At 43.3% G+C, this 26,486-nt stretch overlaps 4 protein-coding genes across 4 annotated transcripts; 1 reads left to right on the top strand and 3 right to left on the bottom strand.

The window, feature by feature from the left end:
• Window positions 1–211: 211 nt before the first annotated feature.
• Window positions 212–6,947, bottom strand: LOC128257793 (uncharacterized). The gene is given in 3 exon segments (XM_052988993.1): window positions 212–6,265; window positions 6,268–6,832; window positions 6,885–6,947. Coding segments are annotated over 3 exon segments (6,360 nt in total). The 5' UTR covers window positions 6,895–6,947; the 3' UTR covers window positions 212–480.
• Window positions 6,948–9,065: 2,118 nt separating this feature from the next.
• On the bottom strand, window positions 9,066–9,537 carry LOC128257792 (mitochondrial import inner membrane translocase subunit Tim13). The gene has a single exon (XM_052988992.1). The coding sequence runs from the start codon at window positions 9,424–9,426 to the stop codon at window positions 9,139–9,141; it is 288 nt and encodes a 95-aa protein (XP_052844952.1). The 5' UTR covers window positions 9,427–9,537; the 3' UTR covers window positions 9,066–9,138.
• Window positions 9,538–10,034: 497 nt separating this feature from the next.
• On the bottom strand, window positions 10,035–26,307 carry LOC128257785 (phosphatidylinositol 4-phosphate 3-kinase C2 domain-containing subunit beta). Its single transcript, XM_052988981.1, is given in 19 exon segments — window positions 10,035–11,323; window positions 11,393–11,542; window positions 11,605–11,696; window positions 11,756–11,952; window positions 16,789–16,989; window positions 17,051–17,085; window positions 17,087–17,444; window positions 17,503–17,540; window positions 17,542–17,940; window positions 18,001–18,246; window positions 18,310–18,949; window positions 19,013–19,583; window positions 19,648–20,281; window positions 20,455–20,543; window positions 20,602–21,318; window positions 23,416–23,468; window positions 23,537–24,597; window positions 25,869–25,994; window positions 26,206–26,307. Coding segments are annotated over 17 exon segments (5,631 nt in total). The 5' UTR covers window positions 24,568–24,597; window positions 25,869–25,994; window positions 26,206–26,307; the 3' UTR covers window positions 10,035–11,143.
• On the top strand, window positions 12,632–16,538 carry LOC128257788 (uncharacterized). The gene is given in 5 exon segments (XM_052988983.1): window positions 12,632–13,134; window positions 13,211–13,404; window positions 14,211–14,304; window positions 14,454–14,899; window positions 14,901–16,538. Coding segments are annotated over 5 exon segments (2,226 nt in total). The 5' UTR covers window positions 12,632–13,106; the 3' UTR covers window positions 16,365–16,538.
• Window positions 26,308–26,486: the final 179 nt, after the last annotated feature.

Below are 26,486 nucleotides of genomic sequence, written 5' to 3'. Positions count from 1 at the left end.
ATCGCTTTTTTGACTATTTCTGAAATTTTGACCCCACTCCCAGTTTTGACTGCGCAGTTTTTTCGAACAAAATTATGAACGATTAAAAGACTAGCTGTTTTTAAACCACAAAATACAAATTGTATATTTTTGTGAAGATTTTCTTAAAATTCTTCCGCATATCACCTATTTTTCCAAGGTAATACCTAATATTGTTGGATTCCAAAAGTAATTTATATTTGTTTTGTAAGTACTTTATTTGTTATATAATTCCTAGGCAGATCGAGTAAATAACTATACTCTTCAACTGGCTAGGTCGTATTAGAGTCTGCTTGTAACTTATGTGTCAGTAACCACTCTAAAATATATTGATTAGTAGCTGTTACCCTTCAACCCGATGTACATATAAACTTATGTATAAACCCATTCACCATATTCCTATAACTAGCTTACAGAGCGTGCCGCATCCTTAAATTTAAAAAGCTTCTTCTTTAATCAATCTTAGCCAGTTGCTGATCTACGCATTTCCTCTTTTACCGAACATTGAACCAGACTGGGATAATTACAGAAGTTTGATTTGTTGTCAAAGTGCAGACCCCTAGGACACTGTCGAGCTATAGGTAGACCGTTAGCACAAACATAGAACCTACTGCATGAGTTTGGATCTCTTATATAGGCCCCATTTGGCACTAATTTGCAGTCGGGAGTCGATTCTGTATTTGAGGGCTTCTTCGTGACAGAATCTAGGTCTTCTTCAAAAGAACAATCCACTAAACTGGGAAAATTGCAGACCTTTCTTTTAATGTCGAAGTTCAGATTTTTCGGACAGCTCTCTTGAATCGCTTTACCATCCAGACATACATAATACTTGTTGCATGACAGGGGGTCTCTAAGAAATACTCCATTTGGCAAGTTGCTGCAATCAGGTCGTATTTCTTGGACTTCAGTGGTCGTTTCAGTTGAGGGTACTAAAGTTGATGTTGCCAGAGTCGAACCCTGAGACGAACCTCCTGGAGTTGGGACACTGTTGCTCGTTGTAGTCTCGGATGTAGATGTTGGGGTCAAAGGATTTCGCGAACTGGATATATTTTTCTCTGTTGAGCTCCGTGTAGTTGGTTCTGTGGTACGTTTTGGGGGTTTTGTAGTTGAAGTCTTTGGAATTCTTGTGGAACTAGAAGTATTTCTCCGTGTCGTAGTTTCTTTTGTGGATGTTGAACTCCGTGTAGTTGGTTCTGTGGTACGTTTTGGGGGTTTTGCAGTTGAAGTCTTTGGAATTCTTGTGGAACTAGAAATATTTCTCCGTGTCGTTGTTTCTTTTGTAGATGTTGAGCTCTGTATAGATGGTTTTGTGGTACGTTTTGGGGGTTTTGTAGTTGAAGTCTTTGGAATTCTTGTGGAACTAGAAGTATTTCTCCGTGTCGTAGTTTCTTTTGTGGATGTTGAACTCCGTGTAGTTGGTTCTGTGGTACGTTTTGGGGGTTTTGCAGTTGAAGTCTTTGGAATTCTTGTGGAACTAGAAGTATTTCTCCGTGTCGTAGTTTCTTTTGTGGATGTTGAACTCCGTGTAGTTGGTTCTGTGGTACGTTTTGGGGGTTTTGTAGTTGAAGTCTTTGGAATTCTTGTGGAACTAGAAGTATTTCTCCGTGTCGTAGTTTCTGTTGTAGATGTTGGGGTCAAAGGATTCCGCGAACTGGATATATTTTTCTCTGTTGAGCTCTGCGTACTTGGTTCTGTGGTACGTTTTGGGGGTTTTGGAGTTGATGAAGTCCTTGGAATTCTTGTGGAACTTTGTGTTGATGAGCTCGTGATCCATGGAGCCGTACTTGTGGGTCGTTTTCTATAACTAGCGATGTTCCCTTCAGTTGTTCTTTCTGGTGAAGGTTCTGTGATCAAAGGATTTTTAGAACTTATTACATTTCCTTCAGTTGTTGTTTGTAAGTTAACTTTAGCCAATCGCTGATCAACGCATTTTTGGCTTCGAAGGTCGAACCAATTTCCTGGACTACAGTAATGCAAAACTGCCTTTCCCTGAAGGCAGACGTAATATTTATTGTGTTGCTTGACGTCACCGAACCTTGTACTTTCTACCACTTTGCTGCAATCCGGAACTCCTTCAGCTGGTAGCGCTTCATGAATACTCGACTGGGTCTCTACTACCGAGCATTGAACCAGACTGGGGTAATTACAGAATTTAGATTTGTTGTCAAAGAGTAGACCCCTAGGGCACTGTCTAGATAAGGGTCGACCGTTAGTGCAAACATAGAACTTACTGCATGACTTTGGATCTCTTATATAAGTGCCATCCCGAACAGAGTTGCAGTCTGGGGTCGATTCTGGGTTCGAAGGATTCTTTGTGACAGATTCAAGGACTTCTTCATTAGAACAATCCACTAAACTAGGGAAATTGCAGACCTTCCTTTTAATGTCAAAGTTCAGATTTCTTGGACAGTTGCTGGGTATCGCATTACCATTGAGACATACAAAGTATTTGTTGCACGATAATGTGTCCCTAAGAAATTCTCCGTTTGGCAAGTTGCTACAAAGAGATGTTTCTTTAGTGGTCGTTCCAATTGGGGGTTCTAAAGTTGACGTGCTACCAACGTTGCCCTGATTTTCGGTACTAGCAATATTTCCTGAGGTCGTAGTTTTTGATGTAGGTTCTGTGGTATTTCCGGAATTATCGTCTTTCTCTGTAGTATTTGGTAAACAGTCGGTAGTTGATGAACTCTCTGGAATCTGTGTGGAGCTTTGTGTAGATGGAACCGTTAAGCAAGGAGTCGTACTTGAACTTTCTGATGTAGAACCTGTGGTCAACGGATTTTCTGAACTGGATATGTTTTCTCCTGTAGTGCTTTGTGGAGATTGCTCTGTGGAATCATGTGGAGCCTCTGAGGTTGATGAGCTTTCTGTAGTTGACGGTGTTGTAGCAGTTGATGGCTTTTCGGAACTATCGATACCTCCTTCAGTTGTAGTTTCCGGTCTAGGGTCTGTGGTCAAGGGATTTTCGGAACTGGATATAACTGGAGGTGGTTCTGTGGAGGTACCGCTTTCGGACCCGTTATTTCCGGAATTATCGTCTTTCTCTGTGGTACTCGGTGAAGGTTCTGTGGTTGTTGAATTCTCTGGAATCTGTGTGGAGCTTTGTGTAGATGGATCTATTGAGCATGGGGTCGTACTTGTGGACGGTTTTTCAGAACTAGCAACATTTCCCTCCGTTGTACATTCTGATGTCGGACCTGTGGTAAAAGGAATTTCAGAACTGGATATATTTTCTTCTGTAGTGCTTTGTGGAACTTGCTCTGTGGAATCATGTGGAGCCCCTGAGGTTGATGAGCTTTCTGGAATCTCCGTGGAACCTTCCGGAGTTGGAACTGTAGTCGATGGTGTTGTACCAGTTGATGGCTTTTCAGAGCTATCTATACCTCCTTCAGTTGTAGTTTCCGGTCTAGGTTCTGTGGTCAAGGGATTCTCGGAACTGGAAATATTTTCCTCTGTCGAGGTTTGGGGAGATTTTTCCGTTGAGCTCTGTGGAGTGGTCGTCGTAGATACACCGCTTTCGGACCCACTATTTCCAGAATCATCATCTCTCTCGGTGGTATCTTGTGGGGTCTCTGGAGTTGAAGAATTTTCTGGACTTCCTGTGGAACCATCTGAAGTTGAATCTGTGGTCCCAGGTGTTGTAGCAGTGGATGGGTTTTCGGAACTACCTATATTTTCTTCAGTTGTACTTTCTGATCTAGTTGAAGGATTCTCAGAACTGGATCTATTCTCCTCTGTTGTGCTTTGTGGAGATGGTTCTGTGGTACCTTGTGAAGGTTCGGTGGGTAAACTTTGTGTAGAGGAAACGGTGGTGCATGGAGTTGAACTTGAGGGTGGCTTTTCGGAACTTGCGATGTTCCCTTCGGTTGTAGTTTCCGAAGTGGGTTCTGTAGTCAAGGGGTTCTCGGAACTAGAAATGTTTTCTTCTGTCGAGCTTTGTGGTGTTTCTGCTGTTGAGCTCGGTGGAGATGGCTTCTGTAGAGACACCGCTTTCGGAACCACTGTTTCCGGAATCACCGTCTTTTGTTGTAGTACCTGGGTCAGATTCTGAGGTTGATGAAGTCTCTGGAATTCTTGTAGAACTTAGCGTAGAAGAAAGCGTGGTGCATGGAGTGGTACTTGTGGATGGCTTTTCAGAACTTGCGGCTTCTCTTCGGTGGTAGTTCCCGATGTCGGTTCTGTGCTCAAGGGATTCTCGGAACTGGATATGTTATCATCGGTTGTGCTTTGTGGAGTTGGGGTTGTGGAGATACTGCTCTCGGACCCACTGTTTCCGGAACCATCATCTTTCTCTGTAGTACCTGGGGGGACACCTGTGGTTGACGAATTCTCTGGAATCTTGGTGGAGCTTTGCGTGGTGCATGGAGTCGTACTTGTGGATGGCTTTTCAGAACTTGCGGTGTTCTCTTCGGTGGTAGTTCCCGATGTCGGTTCTGTGCTCAAGGGATTCTCGGAACTGGATATGTTATCATCGGTTGTGCTTTGCGGAGTTGGGGTTGTGGAGATACTGCTACTTGTGGATGGCTTTTCAGAACTATCGACATTCCCTTCAGTTGTAGTTTCCGATGTCGTATCTGTGGGCAAGGGACTCTCAGAACTTGGTATATTCTCCTCCGTCGAGCTTTCTGGAGATGATTCCGTTGTGCTCTGGGGAGATGGCGCAGTGGAGATACCGCTTTCCGACCCACTGTTACCGGAGTCACCGTCCTTCTCGGTGGTATCTGGTGATGGTTCTGAGGTTGATGAAGTCTCTGTGATCTTTGTGGAACTTTGTGTGGATGAAACCGTGGTGCATGGAGTCGTGCTTGTGGTTTCGGTGGGTAGCACTGGGAAGATACCGTTTTCGGAGCCACTGTTACCAGAGTCACCATCTTTCTTAGTGGTGCCTGAAGATGGATCTGTCGTCGTCGGATTTTCGGAACTTAAAATACTCTCCTCAGTTGAACTTTCAGGTGAGGGATTTGAGGTCGATGGGGATTGAGCTGAGGGTGTGGAATAAGGGCTTTCTGTCTCTGTTGCTTTTGTTGTTGATTCTGTGGACAAAGGGTTTTCAGAACTTATGTTACTTTCTTGTGAGGAACTTTCTGATTCAGGTTCTGTTGAGGATGACTCATCTGAGGATCCTGTTGATGAAGCTGTGGACAAATCGCTTTCAGTGCTTGAACTACTACTTTCCTGTGTGGAACTCTCTGATGCGGATTCTGTTGAGGATGAATCCTCCGTCACGTCTATTGATGATTCTGTGGACAAAGGTGTTTCAGAACTTAAGCTACTTTCTGGGGTGGAACTTTCTGGTTCTGATACTGAGGATGAGAATGACTCCTCAGAGGATAAAATACTTTCAGAGGTTGAGCTACTTTCCTGTGTGGTTCCTTCCGATGCGGGATCTGTTGAGGATAAATCCTCCAAAGTGGTTTCAGGGCTTGAGCTACTTTCCTGCGTTGAACTTTCAGGTTCAGATTCCGTTGAGAGACTTTCCGAACTCGAATCGATCTCTGTTGATGATTCCGTTGACAAAGGACTTTTCGAGTTTGAAGTTGAATCTTCCAGAGCAGTTTCTGTGGACAATGGATTTTCAGAGCTTGAGCTAATTTCATGCGTGGAACTTTCTGGTGTAGGTTCAGTTGAAGATGATTCTGGGTTGTCTGAGCTTGAACTACTTTCTTGCGTTGAACTTTCAGGTTCAGATTCCGTTGAGAGACTTTCCGAACTCGAATCGATATCAGTTGACGATTCTGTGGACAAAGGACTTTCCGAACTCAAGTTATTCTCTTCTGAGGAAGATTCTGTGGTTGTAGAATCTTCGAAACTAGAACTGCTTTCTTGTGTGGAACTTTCTGGTGCAGATGATGAATCTTCTGTCGCGCTAGTTGATGATTCTGTGGATGATTCCTGTGTAGAACTTTCTGGTGCGGATTCGTTTGTGGAAGAAGAATCATCCGTAGCTTTTGTAGGTGACTCTGTGGACAACGGATTTTCAGAACCTGAGCTAATTTCCTGGGTCGAAACTTCTAGTTCCAATTCTGTTGAGGGACTTTCCGAACTTGAAGTGATCTCTGCTTGGGAATCTTCAGTGGTACTTTCTTCAGACGCGTTTGTTGAAGATTCTGTGGACGAGGGACTTTCAGAGCTCGTTTCACTTTCCTGGGATGAACTTTCATTCGCTTCAGTTGTAAAGTCTGAAGGTGACTCAGTTGAAGATGATCTCTCTGAACTAGAAACATTTGGTTCTGTAGAACTGCCGGCTGAAGAATCAGTAGAGGCTGGGGTCTCAGATGATTCATCAGGTTCTCCAGGAGACGAATTTGGATCGTCTGAGCTAGATATGCTAAGCTCAGTAGAAGTGGCCAAAAATCATCTAAGGGAGAGGATTCAATGGCAGACAAAAATTGATTTTCCCCAACACTGTTAAAGGATTGGAGGTGAGCTATTGGGCTGGATTTTGGGGGCGGAGGAGTCGGATCGTGGGAGCTGCCCCACAGACTTGCAAAGAAGTTGAAGTTTCCAAAGATGTTGAATATGACTGGTCTGTCCACATTCACATTTTGTTTAATGCTCACTTCAGATTTACCTTCCTTTTCGTTTTTAGGTCCGGAAAGGGTTGTCTTGTTTATAATCACACATTCTAGCGTTTGACCATCGAAGCGATATTCCTTTTCGCAAGAGTGTTTTATCTGGCCAAGAAAGCCCAGGCACAGGAAGTACGAACTGGAATCTTCAGGGTCGACTGCTCTGGATCCAAACGATAGTCCTGCACAGGAATCCTTTCCAAGGGCCCGAGGAAGAATCCAAAGAAATGCCCAAAGGACTTTTACTGAAAATTATTAGTGATTTATTTTTATATATATTCAAAAATTTCTACTTACCAACTTGCATTTTAAAAGCACATTGAACAAAATGCTACGGCGCAGAGCCAATTTCTCTCTATTTATACTTTACCGTTCCGGAGGGAACAAGTAGCCAATCTCAAGTGGAATGTGTAAAAAAAATTGCAAAGTACAAGTATTTTTAATAAATTAAACACAAAGCAAAACGGAATGGTTTTTGTATGTACTTTTGGTCGAAAAATAGTTCGTTTAATAGTTCAAAACAAACTAAGAAGTTTGCTAATAACAGCACTTGTTTCTAAGAAAAGTCTTTTGTGACACCCTTCAACTTTCTTTAAATATTTTTTTTAATAAAGTTTTTTTATAAATAAATAGTTAAAACGTCTATTAAAACTTGCTATTCTTCCCAGACTTTCAATAATTTGGGTTCTTCAAAAAATATAGGCAAAACATGGTATTGCCCCCAGGGCTTATTACAAAAATAATTTATATATATATTTACTGTAGCTTGAAACATTTAATACTTTAATACTTTTGTATAGCATTTGATGTTTTGATGAGTTTGCAAGCCCTGTAGGCCTTGTATATTATTCAAAAATAAAAAAAATATAAAACTACAAAGATAATTACAAAACCTCGAAGCACCATTACATCCAAGATCATGATTAGCGATTATATTGTCTTTGGAAAGCTCTTCCGTCCGCATTTATAATCTTTCTAATCTGCAGCCATAATGGGGCTGTCAGCAAGCCTTTATCACGATTCACCTTGTACGGACGCCAATGTCGACCGTTGGAGACCTGCGGGCTCTTGCCCCTTTGGTGGTGGACCCTCCCACCAACCCACCTGCCACCCATCACCAACCCTCGGCCGACAAACACATTTCCGATTAGTTGTTCAGATAAGGAACCGTCTCAGCACTTATCGTACCCGTATTCTTGCAATGATTACTCAAAACCCCGGAGCACTTGCTATTGCTGTTGTTGTTTTTTTTTTTTTTGGGCGGGGCGGGGCAGGTGGGCGTTATTACTATTTTTAGAATGATAGAAAGCTTTTGAAAGCGGGAAGCTCCATACTCCACCATATAGCAGTGTTTTGGCCCGCACTCTTATCGTAACTTGTGTGGCTTCGAATGTACCTAGTTGAGGAAAATCCCATGTTGGATTTTGTTACCTCTGGTATTCGAGCCAATAAGTTCGGCCACGAATTCGCATTTTATCTTTTGCATTTTTATTATTTTTGATTTTTGTTTTTTTTTTTTATTATTAATTTTTGATTTACTTGCACCATTTTTTTGGCCAGTGCACGGGGTCACCTGCACCCACTAAAATGGCCAGTAATGTGCCATGTTACGTACGTTCACTAGCACCGATATCAGAGAATTTTGATAGTCCTAAGAGGTCTAGCTGTTTAGCTTGGCCCACCAACAAAATGCATACAGTCATGTTAATTTGGATTTAAGTGGCCTTAAATTGGTTTACCTATCAGGAGGTTTTGGTTATTTTCTTTACACAACTGATATTTCACAACGACAAAAGATTTGTGACCCCAAAACGAAGACTATGTAATGTACTTAACCGGAAGGTCCTATTATATTAGTCCGGAAGCAAGATCTTTTTTTTAACAAATCATATTAGTAACATTATTAAATATTATTTCATTTTTTTTATTTACACTCATTTTCACAAATATAAAATAAAAAAAATAATCCCAACATTTTTTTTAATGCCCATCTTAGTTTTTACAATCCCATAGTCGCTCTAAATAACTTTAAAGTACATTTAATTAAATACCCATAGCTTTAACCAAACGCTTAACCCACATTGTTGGCCAGCCAAGAAAAATCTTCACATATTTAGCAAGAAAATCAAGTTAAATTTGCATATAGTGGAAAATGCTGCAATGGATTAGAGTGGTCTCGAAACTACACCTTTAGTGCTTGGGTAACCGGCGTCTTCTTGCATATTGCATTTGGGCCAGTTAGCCGGGCACTTGCTCATCCGTTAGCTAACGAGACCATTCCAAACACGATAACGATCAGGAAAAGTGCACATATCAAGCTGGCGGCTATGGGGATACACCCGAAGACAACCCCCAACCCTCAGGAGGGTCTTCACTTGCAATTCCAGTTGCATTCCCCATAATCAGCTGGCTATCACCTTGGCACCGATAAGTGCCCGCGGAAGGGTTGACTGTCAACAGATTAAAAACGACTCAAAATTGAGTTGAGACCGGGTCGAAAACAAAATAAATTCGGTTTTAATTACAGGAAGAGAAGATCGCAATCAGGGTCCTAGTTGCTCATCTCCACCGAGTCCATCGCTCTGTACTCCTCCCTCTGCAAGCGATTGCCGTAGGTGCGCGACACCAGATTCCAGGCGTCCATGAAGCGGTCCATGCACTGCGAGATGCAGCGCTGCTCGGTGCTGTCCAGCGATTTGCCCGGCTTCTGGATGCACTTCTTGAAGCACTTCTCCGTCATCTTCGAGAGCATCTCCTGGGCATTGGCCAGTGCGATCTGCTGCTTCACCTGGCTCATCAACTCCCCCTTATTCATGTTGACAGCCGCCATTTCGGCCATTTGCTAGATCAAAACTATTTTAATTTTTTAACTTCTCAGATCTGAACGCTTTAAGTTTGTCCTATTTCTGAGTTCAAATACGGGATTTGAACAGAACTAGCATAGCTGACTCTTTTTTTGGTCCCATAAAGTAAAGGTTGTATTCCTCATTAACATGATCAGTCAGCTGTTATCCTTTAAACAACTCTTTAAAACCTCAGCTCAGTTTTTAATAAAAATCCAGTTGATATAAAGTTATTATAAACAGAAAAGAAAGAGTAAAAAGATTTATCCACGTACAAAAATATTCCATCCGAATTTGTTAGAAAAAATTCTCCGAAGTAACTTTAAAATATTAAATTAAATCCACAAAACTCTCGAAATTGTTACTACCTAAATAAAAAATTTATTTTGACTACAGTTAAACTTTCTTAGCTCAAAGTTACTACATTTCAATTTGGCCAAAACTTTAGGGTAATGTCACTTCAAAAAATGTGTGCTCATCAGACTAACGAAAGCTTTAGCTTTCCATTAAATTTTCCTATTTTTGTAGGCATTGAAACCCAACCTTTAAAATTAAACAACATTAGTTTTATTATTTTGTTATGCTAATATATTTGTGACAAAAATGATTATAATATCAGATTTACAAATTTTTATAGTTCGTCAGGATTTACGGAAAAGATTGAATTTTTCCTAAAATTTGTATTTTTTTTTATAAAAAAACATTAGATACATTAAAGATAAAGTTTTTATCAGTATCGAAGTACTATTTAAAATACTCAGGCAGACGTAGCTCTAAATGTTTTTTTTTATAAAAATATAATCTATAGATTGCGGTTTATGCTCTTATTCATATTTGTCAATATTCGTTTAATTTGTTAAGACACTTTTAGTACTTGTTCGCTTTGATAGTTATTTACTAATATCGTGTAACTTTGTTGAAGGAGTTAAGTAAAGACCCAAGCACAGACGCTTGCGAAAAGTGCAATCTCATTGACATATTGAAAGCAGTGGAGTGAAGAGTAGAAAGATTTTTTTTTATTTTTCGATAAACAAGACAGTAGATTAATTTGTGTGTGCGTAATGCAGTTTATGTTCTATGCCAAAGTACATACAAAAATTCAATTTTTCTATTTACCTTTAAACATTTTAGAAAGGGAAAAGTGCATTTTATTTGTATATTTAGTGTCAAATAGAATTTTAATCTTTAACTGAATTAAAGTGTTTGAAGTATATGGGGTTTCCATAATCTCTAATAGCTCTATTACAAAAATAGATTTTTGCCATAATACTGAACATTTATTTAACTACTCCAGAAGAACATTTACCTACAACAGAATGTTTCGAACTAACAACTACCAATATAATCAATATTCTGAATTCCCAAAGTGCCTATTAAAAATTATTTGATTGATTATAATTCTTATATAGTTACAAATTTAAGTAAAAGAAGAAAACAGGGGTTAAGTTAAACTTTAGAGGTATAATTAGATTTACATTTTGAAAGAATTTTGTGTGGTAGTTATAAAATATTTACATCTGAGGCACATATTGAAAGAAATAACACTTCTCTACTGTCAGTAAAGTTATTTATAATATTTGTATACGGAATGTACAATCACTTCGAGTAAGTAAGTATTATTGCGATCAAGAGAAGACAGGCACAAACATATATTAGTATTGCATAATCCTAGGCCTGATTGTCGGTTGGCAGAGTGTCCCAAGTGGTTCAGAGTCAGTTCCTGGGCACCGATCCCAGGCGATGCCAATCGCAGAGCTCCTGGCGCAGATCAAGCTTCGACAAATCCAACTCGAAGCCTCCGAGCAGCTCGTTTTCCTGCAGCGTATCGTGTGACCAGACGGTGACTTGCAATCGGCGCTCTTGAATAATATTCAGGGGCATGCGGTACTCCAACTATAAATGAATATAAATAATAAATAAGCCATTCAGATTTCCAAAGCGGAATTTTAGACAAACACTTACCGTTTCCATGAAACTGGGAACACAGGTCTTTCGCACCACTTTGGTCTTGCGTTTGGTCTCCTTTTTGGGATCTGGTTTTAGGTAGCACTTCACATACGTGTTGGGCTCCTGACCGCCCTGTAGCATGGGCAGCCCTTTGGCGTGGTGTATCTGCAATACATATATCCTCCATTAAGCTCATTATCATACAAAACTAATCTAGTTCCGCCCACCATCACAGTAAGTACGCCGCGTTGATATTGCAGCGATAGTCGAATTTGTCCAATCTCGTTGGGATTATCCCGCGACGGTTGTCGTTTCACCTCTGCAAATGCAATCTATAGTGATTTCTGCTCAGTATTTAATTATTAAATCGCAACGCACCCTTTATCTTCGGCATCCCCAATTTCGCCTCCTGCTGATCGCGCAGCAAGGGATGGAAGAATGTGTACACGAGCTCAGAATGAGCTATTTCCTCGGACGCATCAAACAGCGATTTCAAAAATCTCTGTATAAGAGGTAGTCGTTTTTCTGCTACAGATTTGATATTGGAACGCCCCACATGCACGCCAGCTGGTAGACTAGAAAAAACAATTTTCAAAATATTTAAAATAATATTAAATCAATTTTTACTGATGATAAGTTGCCAAAATCGTATCTCTCTAAATGTAAGCTTCTGCAAAAACATTGGGTTATTTAAAATAAAGTAAAGCTTATCTCCTTGTTAATCCTATTAACATCCTTGTTATTGGTTATCATAAGGTAAACAAAGTTTAATAATCCGCCTACGCTATCACTAAACAAATGTTTATTTAATTTTTAAGTAATTGCGAATCACTTTAGATGGTCTACAATTAAATAAATGTTCTTTACTTACTAATATTATAAATAATATAAATATCATATGGAGAGTTTAAAACGTTTTGGTACTTTTATACCCACATTATGGATCATAAATAAACCAAAAAATTTAAAATAAAAGAAAACAAAAATCAAACCAGATGGTTTTTATTGATTTTATGCACATTTTTTCTAAGTTTTTAGTGTAGATCAACAGATAGGAACAGAATTCAAATTACCAAAGTGATTAAAGCTAACAGAAGATCGATAATTGGGCCTTTAATTGAGTGTAAACAATATCAGTTTGTCCACGATTACATGGAGGCTATTATCGTTGAAGATACGTTTCGGCAGCTTTTTTAATAACCAAGCCATTGGGCTCCCATTCCCATTATTATTATTTTTCATGGTGTTTACTTAGTCAGTGGTGGTTTGTCAAGGTGCGCTGACAAATCATGGTACAAATTCGCGATTACTTATCAGCGCTGGCAAAGCGTCTCCCCCGAAGTCCATGGCTCTGAGGTAACACCGCTAATGGCTGATAAATCGGCGACTGAGGCGGACTGATTTCACCGAAACCGAACCGGAGGAGGTGGAGAACCTGAGCACCGAAGAGCAGTCGCAGTCACAGTGGAAGAGTGGAAGAGCGACGGCGGCCCGAGTAAACGATATCGGGCCGAATCACTTCGATAAGCGGCAGAGCGGTCTCTGCCCAAAAGCGGTAGCGCCAACGTCAGCGCTCAATCAGTCGACGAGCGAGCTGGGTGGCGGAGCCGAGAGCGGTTCGATTAGCGACGTGGTGAAGTTTCATTATATTTTTGTTATATTCGGCCAAAACAAAGGCCAGAATGCTAAGCCAACAGAATTGCTGGTGAGACTTGAGAGAACAAGCGTCATGGGCCAGCTAAAGAATGTGGGCCAAGGTAGGTGCTCCATCTTCCAGTTCCTCCTGGATCTACCTACATATGTACAATCATTCGTATAATCAATCCTCCCCAGGTCAGCAGGCCTTCGTTGGCCCAATGCTCGCCTCGACCATGTTGCTTGTGGGTCTGGTTTTCGCCATGCTGGGCATCAAACTCTTTGGCTTCCGGCGGCGTCTGACCTTCGATCGATCTCAGGTGCAACAGCGAAACCAGCAACAGCAGCAACATCAACAACAGCCGCCACGTTACGCGGCTTTCGAGTCCCAGGTGCGTATGCAAATCGGAAGAACTTAACAGTCCGATGCACGCAGTTAATAAAGGTTAATGTGATACTGATATTAACACTCAACCATCGGCATAGCCATACCAATATTATGTGTGCATCATATATGTGAACATATATGTGAACACAGATCCAGCGACGAGTGGTTCTGATAAGGCAGGGCAAATACGAACACAAACATTCGCAGGTGTTGTGACTATATCATTTTAGAGAGTGTGTAAGTTGAGGAGATAGCGATGGGGGCGTGAGAAATGCAAATCGTACTCGAATTCGGCTTTCACTTCTTTGATTCTGGGTTCTTCATTTATATTATTGAACAGTGAAGCGAAGCAATATAAAATCCATAAAAATCTGAGTATGAGCAGAATATCAAATATAACCTTTAATATCACTATAACAAAGCTTTGTAACAGACTTGTATAATTCTGTCTTAAATTAATTTTTTTTAAATAAATAAAAAATAGAAATACTTATTAAAATTTTATTGTTAAGAAAACAGGTCAATTATGTCGAGAAGGCTGACAAGCTTATCGAAATCATAGCTTCACAGGTAGCTCATAACGAAAGGTAAAATCGCACCTTATCGCACGGACACGGACGTGTTTTGTTATTCTGCCTTGTCTGCCTTGGCGTGTCTGTGGTCATGTGTAACACCTTTTGCATTTGCCCCAGTGACGCATCCCAGTGATCAGCCCAAACAGCTGAATCCACAGCTGATGGACGGCAAAGCTAATATAATATTATGCAGAATATCGCAATAGCCTAAAATGCAATTTCTGTATTTCCCCAGGTTAACGGCACCGATACCGCTGTCCATGGAGTGTTCCGACGTCGCAATCTCGAGGAATTCGAAAGCCCATGGCCATCGCCATCAACAGCGACAGGTGAAGATAGCAAACGGAAATCATTGAATCGAAACTATTTAACTACAGTCGAAATTCTTTTAAGTGATTCAAGTTCGAAGTAGTTGTGTCTATTTATCACCTTTCTATTTTTCATCTATATTATTAACCGAATTATATTTCTGTTACAGGAAACAACTATATCACTGGTAGTGTTCCAAATCTGCAATTATATGACGCCAGTCCCAGGGAAACGAGGAACAGGGATGAATCCAAAGTCTGCTATCGGGATAAATCACAGGTGCAGCGACACCAACGCCTGGAGGTGCACAGTGAACACTATGAATACATCACTGCTCCACCCACCCGAAAGCCACCTTCTCCTCCCGTGCCTGTTCAATCCAGGATTCCTGGAGATTCTCCAGCTAATATACAGGAATCCTTGCCTGCTCCATCACCTAAGCCCACAACTGAAGCCACACCGCCACGCAAGACCTCACCACCGGCTACTGCATCAAACCAATCCCAGCCTGCAGCTCCAGTAAACAAAGTATCACAGCCTCCTAGCGAACTGGGCATGCCGAACTTCGATCACTTTGCCGAGAAATACGAGCTGTTCAGTGTGAAACCCACGACGGAAGGTCACACGGCCAACGCAGCTGAGGAGCAAGAACAGTGGTCGTTATGTCATGTTCGAGCGGGTGGATGATGTGCCAGAAATTCTCACTCCCGAGGATCCCGTCCCGGAGCCACTGACTCCAGATGACGGCTTGGGAGGAGCTCTGTCAGTCACGGCGGTGGTGCACCGTGGAGCAATACCCAAGGAAGAACCATCTCTGGAAGCGCATCCCCCCAGACAAAGCGATCCCTTCGAGGAGCCAGGCGGCAATGCGGACTCGGCTTTTGTCGTGGAAATTATAGCAGGCAGTCCGGAAACGGAAGCCACTCCAAGTGTAAGGCCCACCGTTCAAAGAGGCCTTTTCGATGATCTGGAGCTACCTCAAGGTGAGCATGACAGCGATTTCGTGCGGATACGTTCCTCATTTGTGATGAACGAGGCGGACATCCTGGATTTGGATCCACTGCAGCTGCCGGCGGCCGGTAGTCCACCAGGATTTGGCAAGAGCATCGACGAGGACTGGGAGAACTTCGCGAACCTGGACGCAGTGGCGGCAGTGCCGGAACCCAACTGGGCCCTCCATCCAAATAGCTTGGAGCAATTGCCCACTGTGGAGACGACGCTGAATGAGGCTACTCTTGGATTGGACCATGTGGAACAGGTTGAGGGTTTGTTCCATCAACTGGAGCTCATGCAGCCGAGATTAGACATCTTTGAACCCGAACCGCCCGTTCCTGTGGTGAAACCACCGCCATACGATCCTGGTCTGCCCTATCTGCCCGATTACGAATCCCTGATGCAGTTGGAGAGCGCAAAGAGCGGTCAGAACTTGCCCAACTACACCGAAGTAATGGAACAAAGGTCAAAGAAATCCAACTACGTAAGCAGCATAGAGGATCTGTATGCCGATCTGGAAGTGAATGAGGTAGAGACAGCCAGATCTTCAGCTAGCCAGAGCAACGGCATCCACAATTTCGAGGAGTTGTGCCAGGAAATGGCTGTGGTGGTGCCGGCACAGCGTGCGGCTCCTCAGCCAGCACCAAGATCCACAAAGCTAGCCACCCTAAATGTTCGCCGTGATGCTCCGCCCTTGGCGTGCTATCAACCTGGAGAGCTGCCCAACTCCAGTGGCAGTGATACCGACGGGGAGGATGGAGCCCGTTCGGCTCCAGAGCCAGCCAGGCGTGATCCGAAGTCGCTGAAAGTCCGCTTCGATGTGGATAACTTGCAGTACTACCAGTCCGCCGAGGTGGTAACCTCCAGTGGCGAGTCTGACGAGGATGAGCCACTGCCTCATCCCACGCCCATGCAGCGCTCCGTCCTGTTCGAGCCGAGGAACAATGGAGTGCCCAGCCTCTTCGCATCCCAGGTCTCCCAGGAAGACAGTGATGACGATGATGGCTTCGGACGCGCCATCAGCCAGCATCGTTCCATGACGGCGGCTTTCAGGACAAACGCTGTCAGGAGTGACACCGAGGCCTAAGCCGATTGCCTCGCCTTCTGACTTCCTTAGCAAATACAGTATTTTATGTGTTAATTTTGGCCTAATGGCTATGACCTATTTATGTACATACATTTCGCTGATAAGTTGCCATATCATGTTGTCTATATAAAACAAAAAAAATTATAGCAAGAAAGCAAACGATGATAAAACGAACGGTTTCAAAAACTTTTTTGGGAATACGCGAAGGGGAAGTGAATCAACACGAAAAACGAAGAATTCTTAAGTACAATTTTGTGCATTATTGATTGGCCGGCAATTGCTATTTCATTTTTCAATGTCTAGATAAAGTGCTGACAGACATAAGTCAGTATGTGCAAAGAGTAAAGACTTGTACTTTAAAGTCCGAAAAAAAATTATCCAAACTATTGGAAGATATGAATTCTTTCAGCTATGTTAAACTTACCTGTGCAGTTTGACCAGGGGAAAGTGCATGCATAACTTCTGATGAAATTCTGTAAACTCGCGATATGAGCGGAACAAGTGCGTTGGATCGGGCTGACCATGTCGCGTCACCTCCAGAATGTACATGTAGAACTTTTCCATGCTGTAGTGCTTCTGGAAGCACACCACCTTTACAATCTTTAAGCGGCCATCCTGCTGCATTCTAAGGTGGAAAATACGTTTATAGAAGTAATAGGTTACATTTAAGGGTTTAAAAAACTCACGTATATTTTCGAGGCACAAACGACAGCAGTTCTCCACGTTCCCTCATCGGCGGTGAATCGCATCTGAGCCAGATTGTGCAGAAAGAAGTTGAACTGCGTGAACCAGCTTTTCAGCGAGGATTGGATCATCTTGGCAAAGGTGGCAGCAGCCTCGGGATTCGATTGTGAGGGCAGCAGAGCACGTCGCACGTATTGCACGGCATTTGAGTTAACTCCCGGCATTCCAGCGGTGGCCATGTGGGCCAGCGTGTGCAGCAGCAGATCGGCATTCTTTCGCACGATATTGAAGGCCCGACAACAGAGGTCCACAAAATAGTGGAAGTCGGTGGAAGGCTTGTCTCCGCCATTAATCACATAAGCCATATCGGAGGTTAGGACAAATGGGGTGCGATCTCTGTAAAACCATTAATAAATATTAGAATCAATTAATATTAATTAATACGGTTTTATACCTCTTGAAGTTGCCAAACATCTGGGCATCGCCGAGGAAACTTGCCAAAGTCAATGTGGAACAAGTGTCCCGAAGTCTTCAACATGATGTTGTCGTTGTGGCGATCACAAATGCCCAAGACATAGGTGGCCACGCTGTAGCCAGCACAGGACAACGTGAAGTTTCGCACCGCACTCTGGTACTCCAGCGGACTGGGGTTCTGCTTGCCCAGCCACTCGGCAATTGGGCGATCCTTGAACGAACCCGTCAGTCCGCATTCCACCTGGATTTTGCGCAGCGTTTCCGCCTCGTTGACCAGCTCGATCATACCGCTCTTGTATCCCGTGGGCACACAATTAAATGTCACCATTTTCAGGTCCAAGCGTTCGGCCAACCACATTTTGTTCATAATCCGAATCAGTTGTATGGTCAACTGATCCTGCTGCAAGTCGTCGCCGCACTGAAAGGGATTTGTATTTAGATTTTAGATTTTATATTTTATAAGTGATAAAGTACTTACCTTAAAGATAGCTGGTAAGGACTCGGCATCCGGTCCCACGAAATTGATCTTCAGCGGCAGCGTGTTGGAGTTAAAGTAGCTGCAATTGCGCACACTCACTCCAATTACCTCCAGTTCGGGTCCCAACGGCAGGCAAGTGGGCTTCTCCAGCAGATCCTGATGCACCTCGTCCATGCCAGCGGCCAAACTCTTTTGGCGCATCGATTCCTTAGCCTCTTTGACAGACTCCGCTATGGTAGTTAGTTTCTGTTGGAGCAATATATATGGTTTTATCTATATGTTTGTATTATTATTTAATATATATTTTACCTGACACATGCGATGCTGGTACATAAAGCGCTGCAGCATCTTCTCGCCGCAGATGGCCATCAGGGCGCGCAGCATCATTTTGTTGCGGCGGTAGTAGCGCGCCTGGGTGACCTGCGACTCGTCGTACTCCTGGTCCACCATGGCGGCCCCGATGGAGTTGTGCGGATCGTCCGGCAGACTGTGCACCAAAAGCCAGTACATGTGGTGGGCAAAGCGCGGCGACTCCAGGCACTTGGCCAGCAGGAATCGCGCCATGGCCGAACCCTCATATGTGTCATGCTTCAGACTTTGCACCAATTGGGGCAGGAAGTCCACCAGCTGGTCGTTGGGCATCTTTGAGATCCACTCCACGGCCTTCTCGCGCACCTTGGCGTCCGGATAGCGGGGCAACAGTAGCTCCAGCGATTGCAACGGCGATAGCGGTGCCCACGAATGCAGCAGGGCATGCAAATCGATCAGATTGGCATAGTCCCAACTGTGGGCGGCATGCAATACCTTGGGCAGCGCGTTGGGGTAGTTCTGCAGGTACAAACGCTTCTCCCAGAACACCTCTCGTCGCTCTGTGGCTCCGGTGTAACCGAGTTCAGCGGTGTCCAGCAGCTCCTCCTGCAGGTTGGCATCCAGCGAAGCAAAGTCATAGCTGGGGGAGGATAATAAAAAATGTTTTAAGACATCAATCATTCCTTTTAGATCCACCACTTACTGTGGTGCAGGCTTGGGCACCTCCTGGTGCTCAGGGAACTCAATGCGGCCTCCATACGGTGGCACCTCAACGCTCAGAACAGGGCAAAAGTCGGGATGCGGATGACAGCCCCGCGCCGGAGCTGGTCCCAGCATTTTATCCGTGGTCGGGGGCCACAAGGACAGCAAGTAGGGGCCGCAGATCATGACACGCTTGAAGTCGAACAGTTGGATGGAACACCAACCCAACTCGGTGGTCACCTGACGCCGCTCCCCATTCTGTTCCGCATTGGGTTCGCCTTCGCTGGCCGCCTGTTTGCCGTACAGCACAAAAGTGAGCCGCGCTTCTCTGGGCAGAGTGCAAATGGGATGCTGATCAAAGGTCAGCCAGGCACTAAAGTTGAGGCGAGGGAAAAGGCCACCACTGGTATCGTTGGAGCAGGTCAGCACATTTGGCTTGGACAGCAGCCGCGTTCCATAAACTATCTGCACACAAAGTGAATAATCCTCGTACTTCCAGTTGGGCGGTGGCCTGTGCAGACAGTTAATGCTGACCACAATGGGTTTGGACACACAGGAGATGGGTATGGGAGCTGCAACAGTAGAGTTGATTAGATTTTAGATTTATAAAACAAATGCTTCGCCAAATTAGCTTACTTGTGGAGTAATCTGGTGACCTCACGGAGAACGCCACCCGGAACACATTCGCATAGAGCTCAACCAGCTCTTGCACGGCATCGCGCAGCTCATTGCACTTGACCTTGATCTGCTCGAGCATGGAACGCGGTCGGAGGACGACTTGGGCATAGTCACCGTAGTCACTGACAATCTCCGGATTGCTGGCCCCCGTCGAGAACTTTTTTTGCTCCACCTCGCAGATACGCTTCAGATCGTGCACACATCGTGCAATTTCTATGGTATCGATGGAGCCGAGCAGGGCGCAAATGGCCTTCACCGCCTGCACCACACCGGAGCAGCTGACCACACTGCGGCCGGGCACTCCGTCTGCCGCCGACTCCAGCTTGTCGATCTCCATCTCGAGTGTCTCGATGAGTATCATCATGTTGTCGTAGGTCACAATCGGCACCACCTCGTTGGGCAGCAGCTGCTCCGGCATGAGGTCCGAATCGTGCTCATCATCCCACTCCGTTCTTGCAATAGCCTGCATGTTGGCCGACGTACTAAGGCACAGGCCCAGGTGCACATCCTTCTCCAACTGGAAGCTGTTGTGCACGCACTCCAGCTGGCTGAGTTTCGAGGTGGGTGCCAGCCACTCCAAAAGACCAATGGGCTGCAAATGGTGATAAAATTAAATTTTTAAATACTTGTTAAATTTATAAATTTTATATATGCTAAATCCTTTAAATAATCAAAAGTTGTATACCAAGGAAATCTAATTTAGTAGTACTTGATTTGGAAATTTTAATAATTTCTTATACTCTTTTCCGATTAAAGCATACCAACCTTGACCACATAATCTGTGACGGTGCTTTTCACCTGACCCTCCAACGAGGCCAAAGCTTGGGCCACCACCTGAGCCACGACCGAGTCAACTGTTGGACGAGATTTAAACGTTAGAGGGATCTCACGACACTTTAAAATCACACTTACTGTCACAGGTGAAGGTTACTGGCATTCCATACCCTTTCACCTGTTCCTTGGCCATCGAGGCGGCCAAAACGTGCGATTGCAGGGTGTTCAGAGCCGGATGCACAATAACCTTGATGCTGGTGTCCATCATGTAGTGGTAATTGAACTCGGCAGCCACCACATGGCCAACGTTGGTGGTCTCATTGTCATGCGGATAGCGTGCCCTGATTTCCTTAACCATGTGGTAGAACTCCAGCAGCTCGGGATCATCCGTGCGCTGCTCGCTGATCACCTCGTACAGACGCGTACAGGTTTTCCGGCGATCCAGCACCACATTGGCCGGAATGCTGGAGGTGTAGCTGTCTGTCAACAGAGTAGGCGGCTGATGAGGTTTCGAAGCCGGAACGGGTGCCTGGTTGGATTCGTAGAGCTGCTGGTTCCTTGGCGGCAACGGTGGAGGCGGGGAGATACTTCCTGATTCGTTCTCGGACAGCTTTATACTCTCCTCCGGTGGTGATTGACCCAGGTACGCTGACGATGTTGATGGCTGCGTTAGAAAATCTTGCCGCCATCCGATCAGGCCCACACTCGGACTCACGGTGGCCGCACTTTTGTCCCACCTGTTGACAGCCTCGTACATGGGATCCGAGTATTGGGTGCCCGCATCGCCGCTGTACAGGAAGTCAAAGGGATCGTATTCCGCATAGTAGGAGGTGCTGTCGGAGGCGCTGTCGTTTCCTGCAAGTAGCGAGTGCATGATCAGTTCCGGTTCAAATCCAGTTGCCAGACCCCAGTCCGAATAGCGGCAGCAGTTATGCAAATATGCTCGACACCCGAGGCCTACTATGGCGAGAATCCGGGCACATCACATCGTGTGTCCAAAAATAAAAGAGACGGCCCCAAAAGCCCAAGCAGAGCGATGTGGATCGGCCAGACTAGAGTGGACACCACTGCCAAAGCGAGAACGCTTCGCAAATCTACGCTAACAAATCCGCCGGACCGCGAGGCGGCTGCCATCGCTAATAGCTAATTGTGATTGCTGTCAAACGTCGCCCACGCTGCACCACTACAGTGGAACATATATAATTGGCTTCATGGTTTTTATAATAATATAATGTAGATGTAAAAAACCAGAGATTTGACTTTTGATAATATTCTAAAACAATATATAATTTTGGCAATACAATTAGAAACTAAATTTTAGAAACTACACTGGTCTTAAAAAAATGTCGTATGCCGACTCTTGCCCTCAAGTTATGTAAATTAAAAAAAATTGTTTCTATATTTAAGTGTTCTCTATAGAAAGCATGGCATATAATCGTTTTACTATTTTAGTTAATTCTTTGTAAAGAATCCACCAAACCAACAACCTATTTAGCACTGTAGCCATGTGTGTATTTTTAAATCGCTTTGTTTATATTCGTTCTCAGTCTGTGTCGCCTCTAGTTCCCTTACATCTGTTTAATTTACCATCAAAGGTCAAGATTCTCTAAAGACCTTGTAAGTTTGAAAACCATTGAAAAAACATCTGGTTCCTATCACTAGCAAAATGCTTTTTAAAACTTTCTAAAGTCTGGAAAATTGTTAATTTTTAAGAAATTTCTTAAAAGTGCAACAACTTAAATACAATTAAACGCGTGAAGTTAGTTCCCTTTCCCAAACTCCTTTGAATGTAATTAATAAATACATACATATGCTCAAAAAGCTTTTAAATTTAAAGTGTTACGTCAATTACTATTTAGTAAAGCGGCAATTTAAAATCTGCTAAGCGGGAGTTAAAAACAAGCGGCAATAAAACAACAACAGACTGTACTTTGTTAAAGAAATTTTTTATTTGTTCTCTCACAATAATACACGATGGAATTAAACATATGTATGTATTTATATTTGTATATATATGGTTAATAATGGATATATGTAGCAGCAAATCACAATGTGTTCATTTCGTAATACATGGTTATAAAAAAGAAGAGACAAAATCTTCTCATTTGATCACTTTTCATCCGAATGATAGTCTTTAAATTCTTTTAAATTTTGAAAAGTTCAGTACTGTTAGATAGTTATAAGCGCCATAACATAAATATGTTCAAACGTTATTATACGATATTTTGGACATCGATTTACAAGCTGTCTTCAAAATTGTTCCGGTGATAGCGGAAGGCACCAATTTCAACATGAGGGCATATATATATATATATTATACATTAGTATTTTTGTGTGTAAGTAGGTGGTTCTAAATACGTGCTGCTATGGACACTAATTGGTCTTTGCTTCCGAAACGAACCAAACCGACCCGAAACCCTTTAGATGGTGTAGTTGTTGTGTTTGTAAGGTAGTTGTTTTTGCAGTTTTGGTAGTAGTAGTACTGATAGTAGTAGAGGACTTGCAACAAAAATGGATTACTTTTTCGACACTGCAATATAGAGAAACGAAAACATTCAGTTTAATTCATAACTAAAGACGAGCAACGACATTCTACTGGAAAAGTCTATGGACCATCTTTAATAACGCTACAACGATAAAGCCTCTAAATTTATTTTGAAATAATAATGTTAGCAATTAGTAAGTAATTAATCAACCCAGTTTCTCCTTAAATTCAATACAAGTGTTTTTCACATATCTTATATCAAATACGAAAAAAAGAAACAAAAATTATCAGAGGAATGTTATTAGGCCAATTGGTTTCAATTGCAGCTAAAACAGTTCTCTAGCAAATAATCACATCTTACGAGTTTCATACTATATTTCAAACTTTGTTTACGGTGCGAAAAGTCTATGGGAATCTTGACGTGGGTCCGAAAGCTACACGTTAATTACAACATTGGGGTTGCTTACCAGTATTGTCGTTTAGCAGGGGATCGAATGCCTCCAGCACACTCACACGGGAGCTAAAATATAAAATAGATATATGTTTAAAACAGAAGCTTATTGATTTAAGGCCAACAGTGATTCTTACTGATCCTCCTGGTTGAGGTCTATCAAGTCGTTTCCCCTGCGCGGGCCATTCGGATTGTTTCCAATGTGACTACTAGAGCTGACACTTCCAGTCGAGGGCACTTGACGGCGCGCCGGGAAGGCTACTCCATTGGCCTCCACCGAGGAGGTAGGAACGGAATGATTGGACGGTTGGCTGTGATGACTTGTTGGCGGTGCTGCAGGAGCTGGTTGCGATTGAGGTCGCCGCAAATCCATGTGTGTGTAGGCACCTCCAAACCCATATCCCTGAGCAGGATAATGCGGCGGCATAAAGGCAGCCGATCCGGGAACTATCGGCGCTGTGTAAGGCGTAACCACTGCTCCCGGATAATACAAATAGGCGCTGGGCTGCGGCACCGGAGCCACGGCCATTTGGGCTGGCATGCTATACAGCCGCTGGAGCTCCTCGTTGTTCAGTGGCCTCTGCTGTTGGACAGCGGGTTGGTAAGGGACCAACTGCATTTCACCATATGCTCCTGCTCCTGCTCCTCCTGCTGCTGCCACCATGCCATACGAAGGGGGTTGGACTGGGACCGACGATTGCTGGTGGGGAGGATAGCCGTAATGAGCCGGAACCGAGCCCGCTGCCACTGGTCCCATGGGCACAAGAGCCGACTGCGGATTGGTCGGTTGCATTCGCTGCAGATCCTCAATCAGTTTGCCAAAGGGGGTGCTACTCTCCGGCTGCTTGCTGGTGGGACTTGCAAAGCAAATCAGGTCGTTATCCGATCCCTGAGCCGGCGGCGTACGCGAACGTTCCACATTTCCCGGACTGACTGCAACCTGATGCACTTCCGAGTGCCGTCGAGCCTGGTGAATGCTCTGACTACGCTGCGCCGTCTGGAAATCCCGGCCAGCTAGGGAGCTGCTTTGCTGGTAGCCAGAGCCGGAGCCGTACTTCTTGTTTCGCCGATAATCGTCGAGGGCATGCTGCTCCAGACTCAATGCGGTCGCCTTGGCCAGGTCATCCTGGAACTGCTGGTCGTAGTCGATCTGCGCCTGGTTTGACATTATCCCCTCTGAAGCGTTCGGTCCGTTGAACTGCGAATAGAGACCAGAACAGAAAGTGAGCTATTTCAATTTTCAAATTTTGTTTCGATTTTTCTGTATTGTCTCTTGCAATGCTTATTTGTTATTCTCTGGGTGAACAAAGGCGGTTGCTTTTTCGACTCGCTTATCTCTGCGATAACAAACAGGCGGCGATAAAAATGATTATGAGGTGTAAATGGCAGTGGTAAAGAGTATGTGGCCAAAAAACAGGTGATACACAATTCGATGGGGTACCACCTTTTTGGAAAGAGTGGTGATGCCTATCGTTTGGTTTTTATAAAGACACCGATTGGATGATTCAGGCAGGCAAAAACAGATAGTTCAACAAGTTTCACGTCACCGCCAATATCTCTTGAACCAAATCAATAATCTTGCTTTGGCCCTGCCTTGAACGATCTGATTTAGGACTATTGTTATAAAAAATGTAAAAGATAATTTATTTAATTTGTAGTTGTTGTCCAAGTTTTTACGTGTATTTGTTATTAACTTACAAAAGGCTTAACAACTTATACGTCGTATTGTTTTCTATACTTTTTAAAAACTCTTTAGTTTAATTCTGAAAAGTTTTTCGACAGGAAAGACGAAAAAATAGAATGTTTATTCGTTGGGGAAGAATGATAAGAAACAAACTCAAAAGTTTCCTATTCTGTTCAGATATAAACAATGGACATAGCACTACCATATGTATATGATTGCGATACATCCGAATGGCGCAAAATTCCGCAAAATTTCGCAATTCAGCGCGCAATTGTAAATAAATAAAATACAAACAATAAAGGGGACATCAATTTGCGTGAATGAATGATGCCAGTATATATATATTGTATGTATTTATCTGCAAGTAGAGCGTTCTGATTTTTTCCCATTGAAACACAATTCTCTTATGCAGATAGGAAACAGCTGTTCGCGATAAACACACCCACAAAGGTTGTGTGCATGTGGCGAGAGAAGAGGGAAGGAAGACAACAAAATACGAACCGGCAAGGGAGAGCAAAAATAAAGAGAGAGAGCGCGAGAGACCGAAACATTTACCGCAAAGGTTAAGGTAAATCAATAGATTACAACAAATATAAGTTATAACTACTCATAAACAGCAATCAACTCAATTGATGGCCAATTTATTCAACAGCAAAGAGAGTGAAATTTTAAAACTTTGAATTTCGGTGGAGGGCAAATGCAAAAACCGATGATAATGGAGATTGTCATTAATATGCAGACTTGTATTCCTCTTTGTTATTCTCATTCGCAAATTGCCAACTTACTCGCTTTTTGAGGTGTCACCTCCACTGGTTTTTTTTCAGTTCCGTTGTTAGCTTGGTCAATACGCTGGGTTAGGTTATGAATTCAGTCCACCCGGTGAAATCTTTTCTTTTCACTAGTTTTCTTAACTTGAAAGTTATAATTATGCTTTAAACTTTCCGAATGCTTTATTTTTTGGAAGGGGAGGTGAATCTCCTCCTACACACCTATACCCACACACACATGCGGGACTAGCACGAACAAACACACACACACGGTCAAAAAACAGTGAAAAAACACGAGATATACAAGACGCGACATATATTAATTGGTTGTATTTAAGTTTGCACTATCACATACTATTTACATATTGGTTTTGTTACATCAAAAATCTGTTTTTTTGTGTGCAAGAACACACGAACAATACGAACTCAAGCAAAACGGAATGCAACAAGCAATAGAGGTGGAACCAATACCGATGTCTGGATCTATCGGTATATATATCGATGTCGCAACCATCGATTAAAATGACTGGTTCGAGTCTCAGATAAATATTTAGCCGAGTTCCTTTTTAATTTGTTAATTCAATTCAATAGAACCGTTTTTTAAACTGATTTAAAAACATTTGCCCTGCTCCTCTT

Source organism: Drosophila gunungcola (assembly GCF_025200985.1).
Source record: "Drosophila gunungcola strain Sukarami chromosome 3L unlocalized genomic scaffold, Dgunungcola_SK_2 000002F, whole genome shotgun sequence".
Classification (NCBI taxonomy): Eukaryota; Metazoa; Arthropoda; class Insecta; order Diptera; family Drosophilidae; genus Drosophila; species Drosophila gunungcola.
This window is presented reverse-complemented; position numbering and strand designations above follow the sequence as displayed.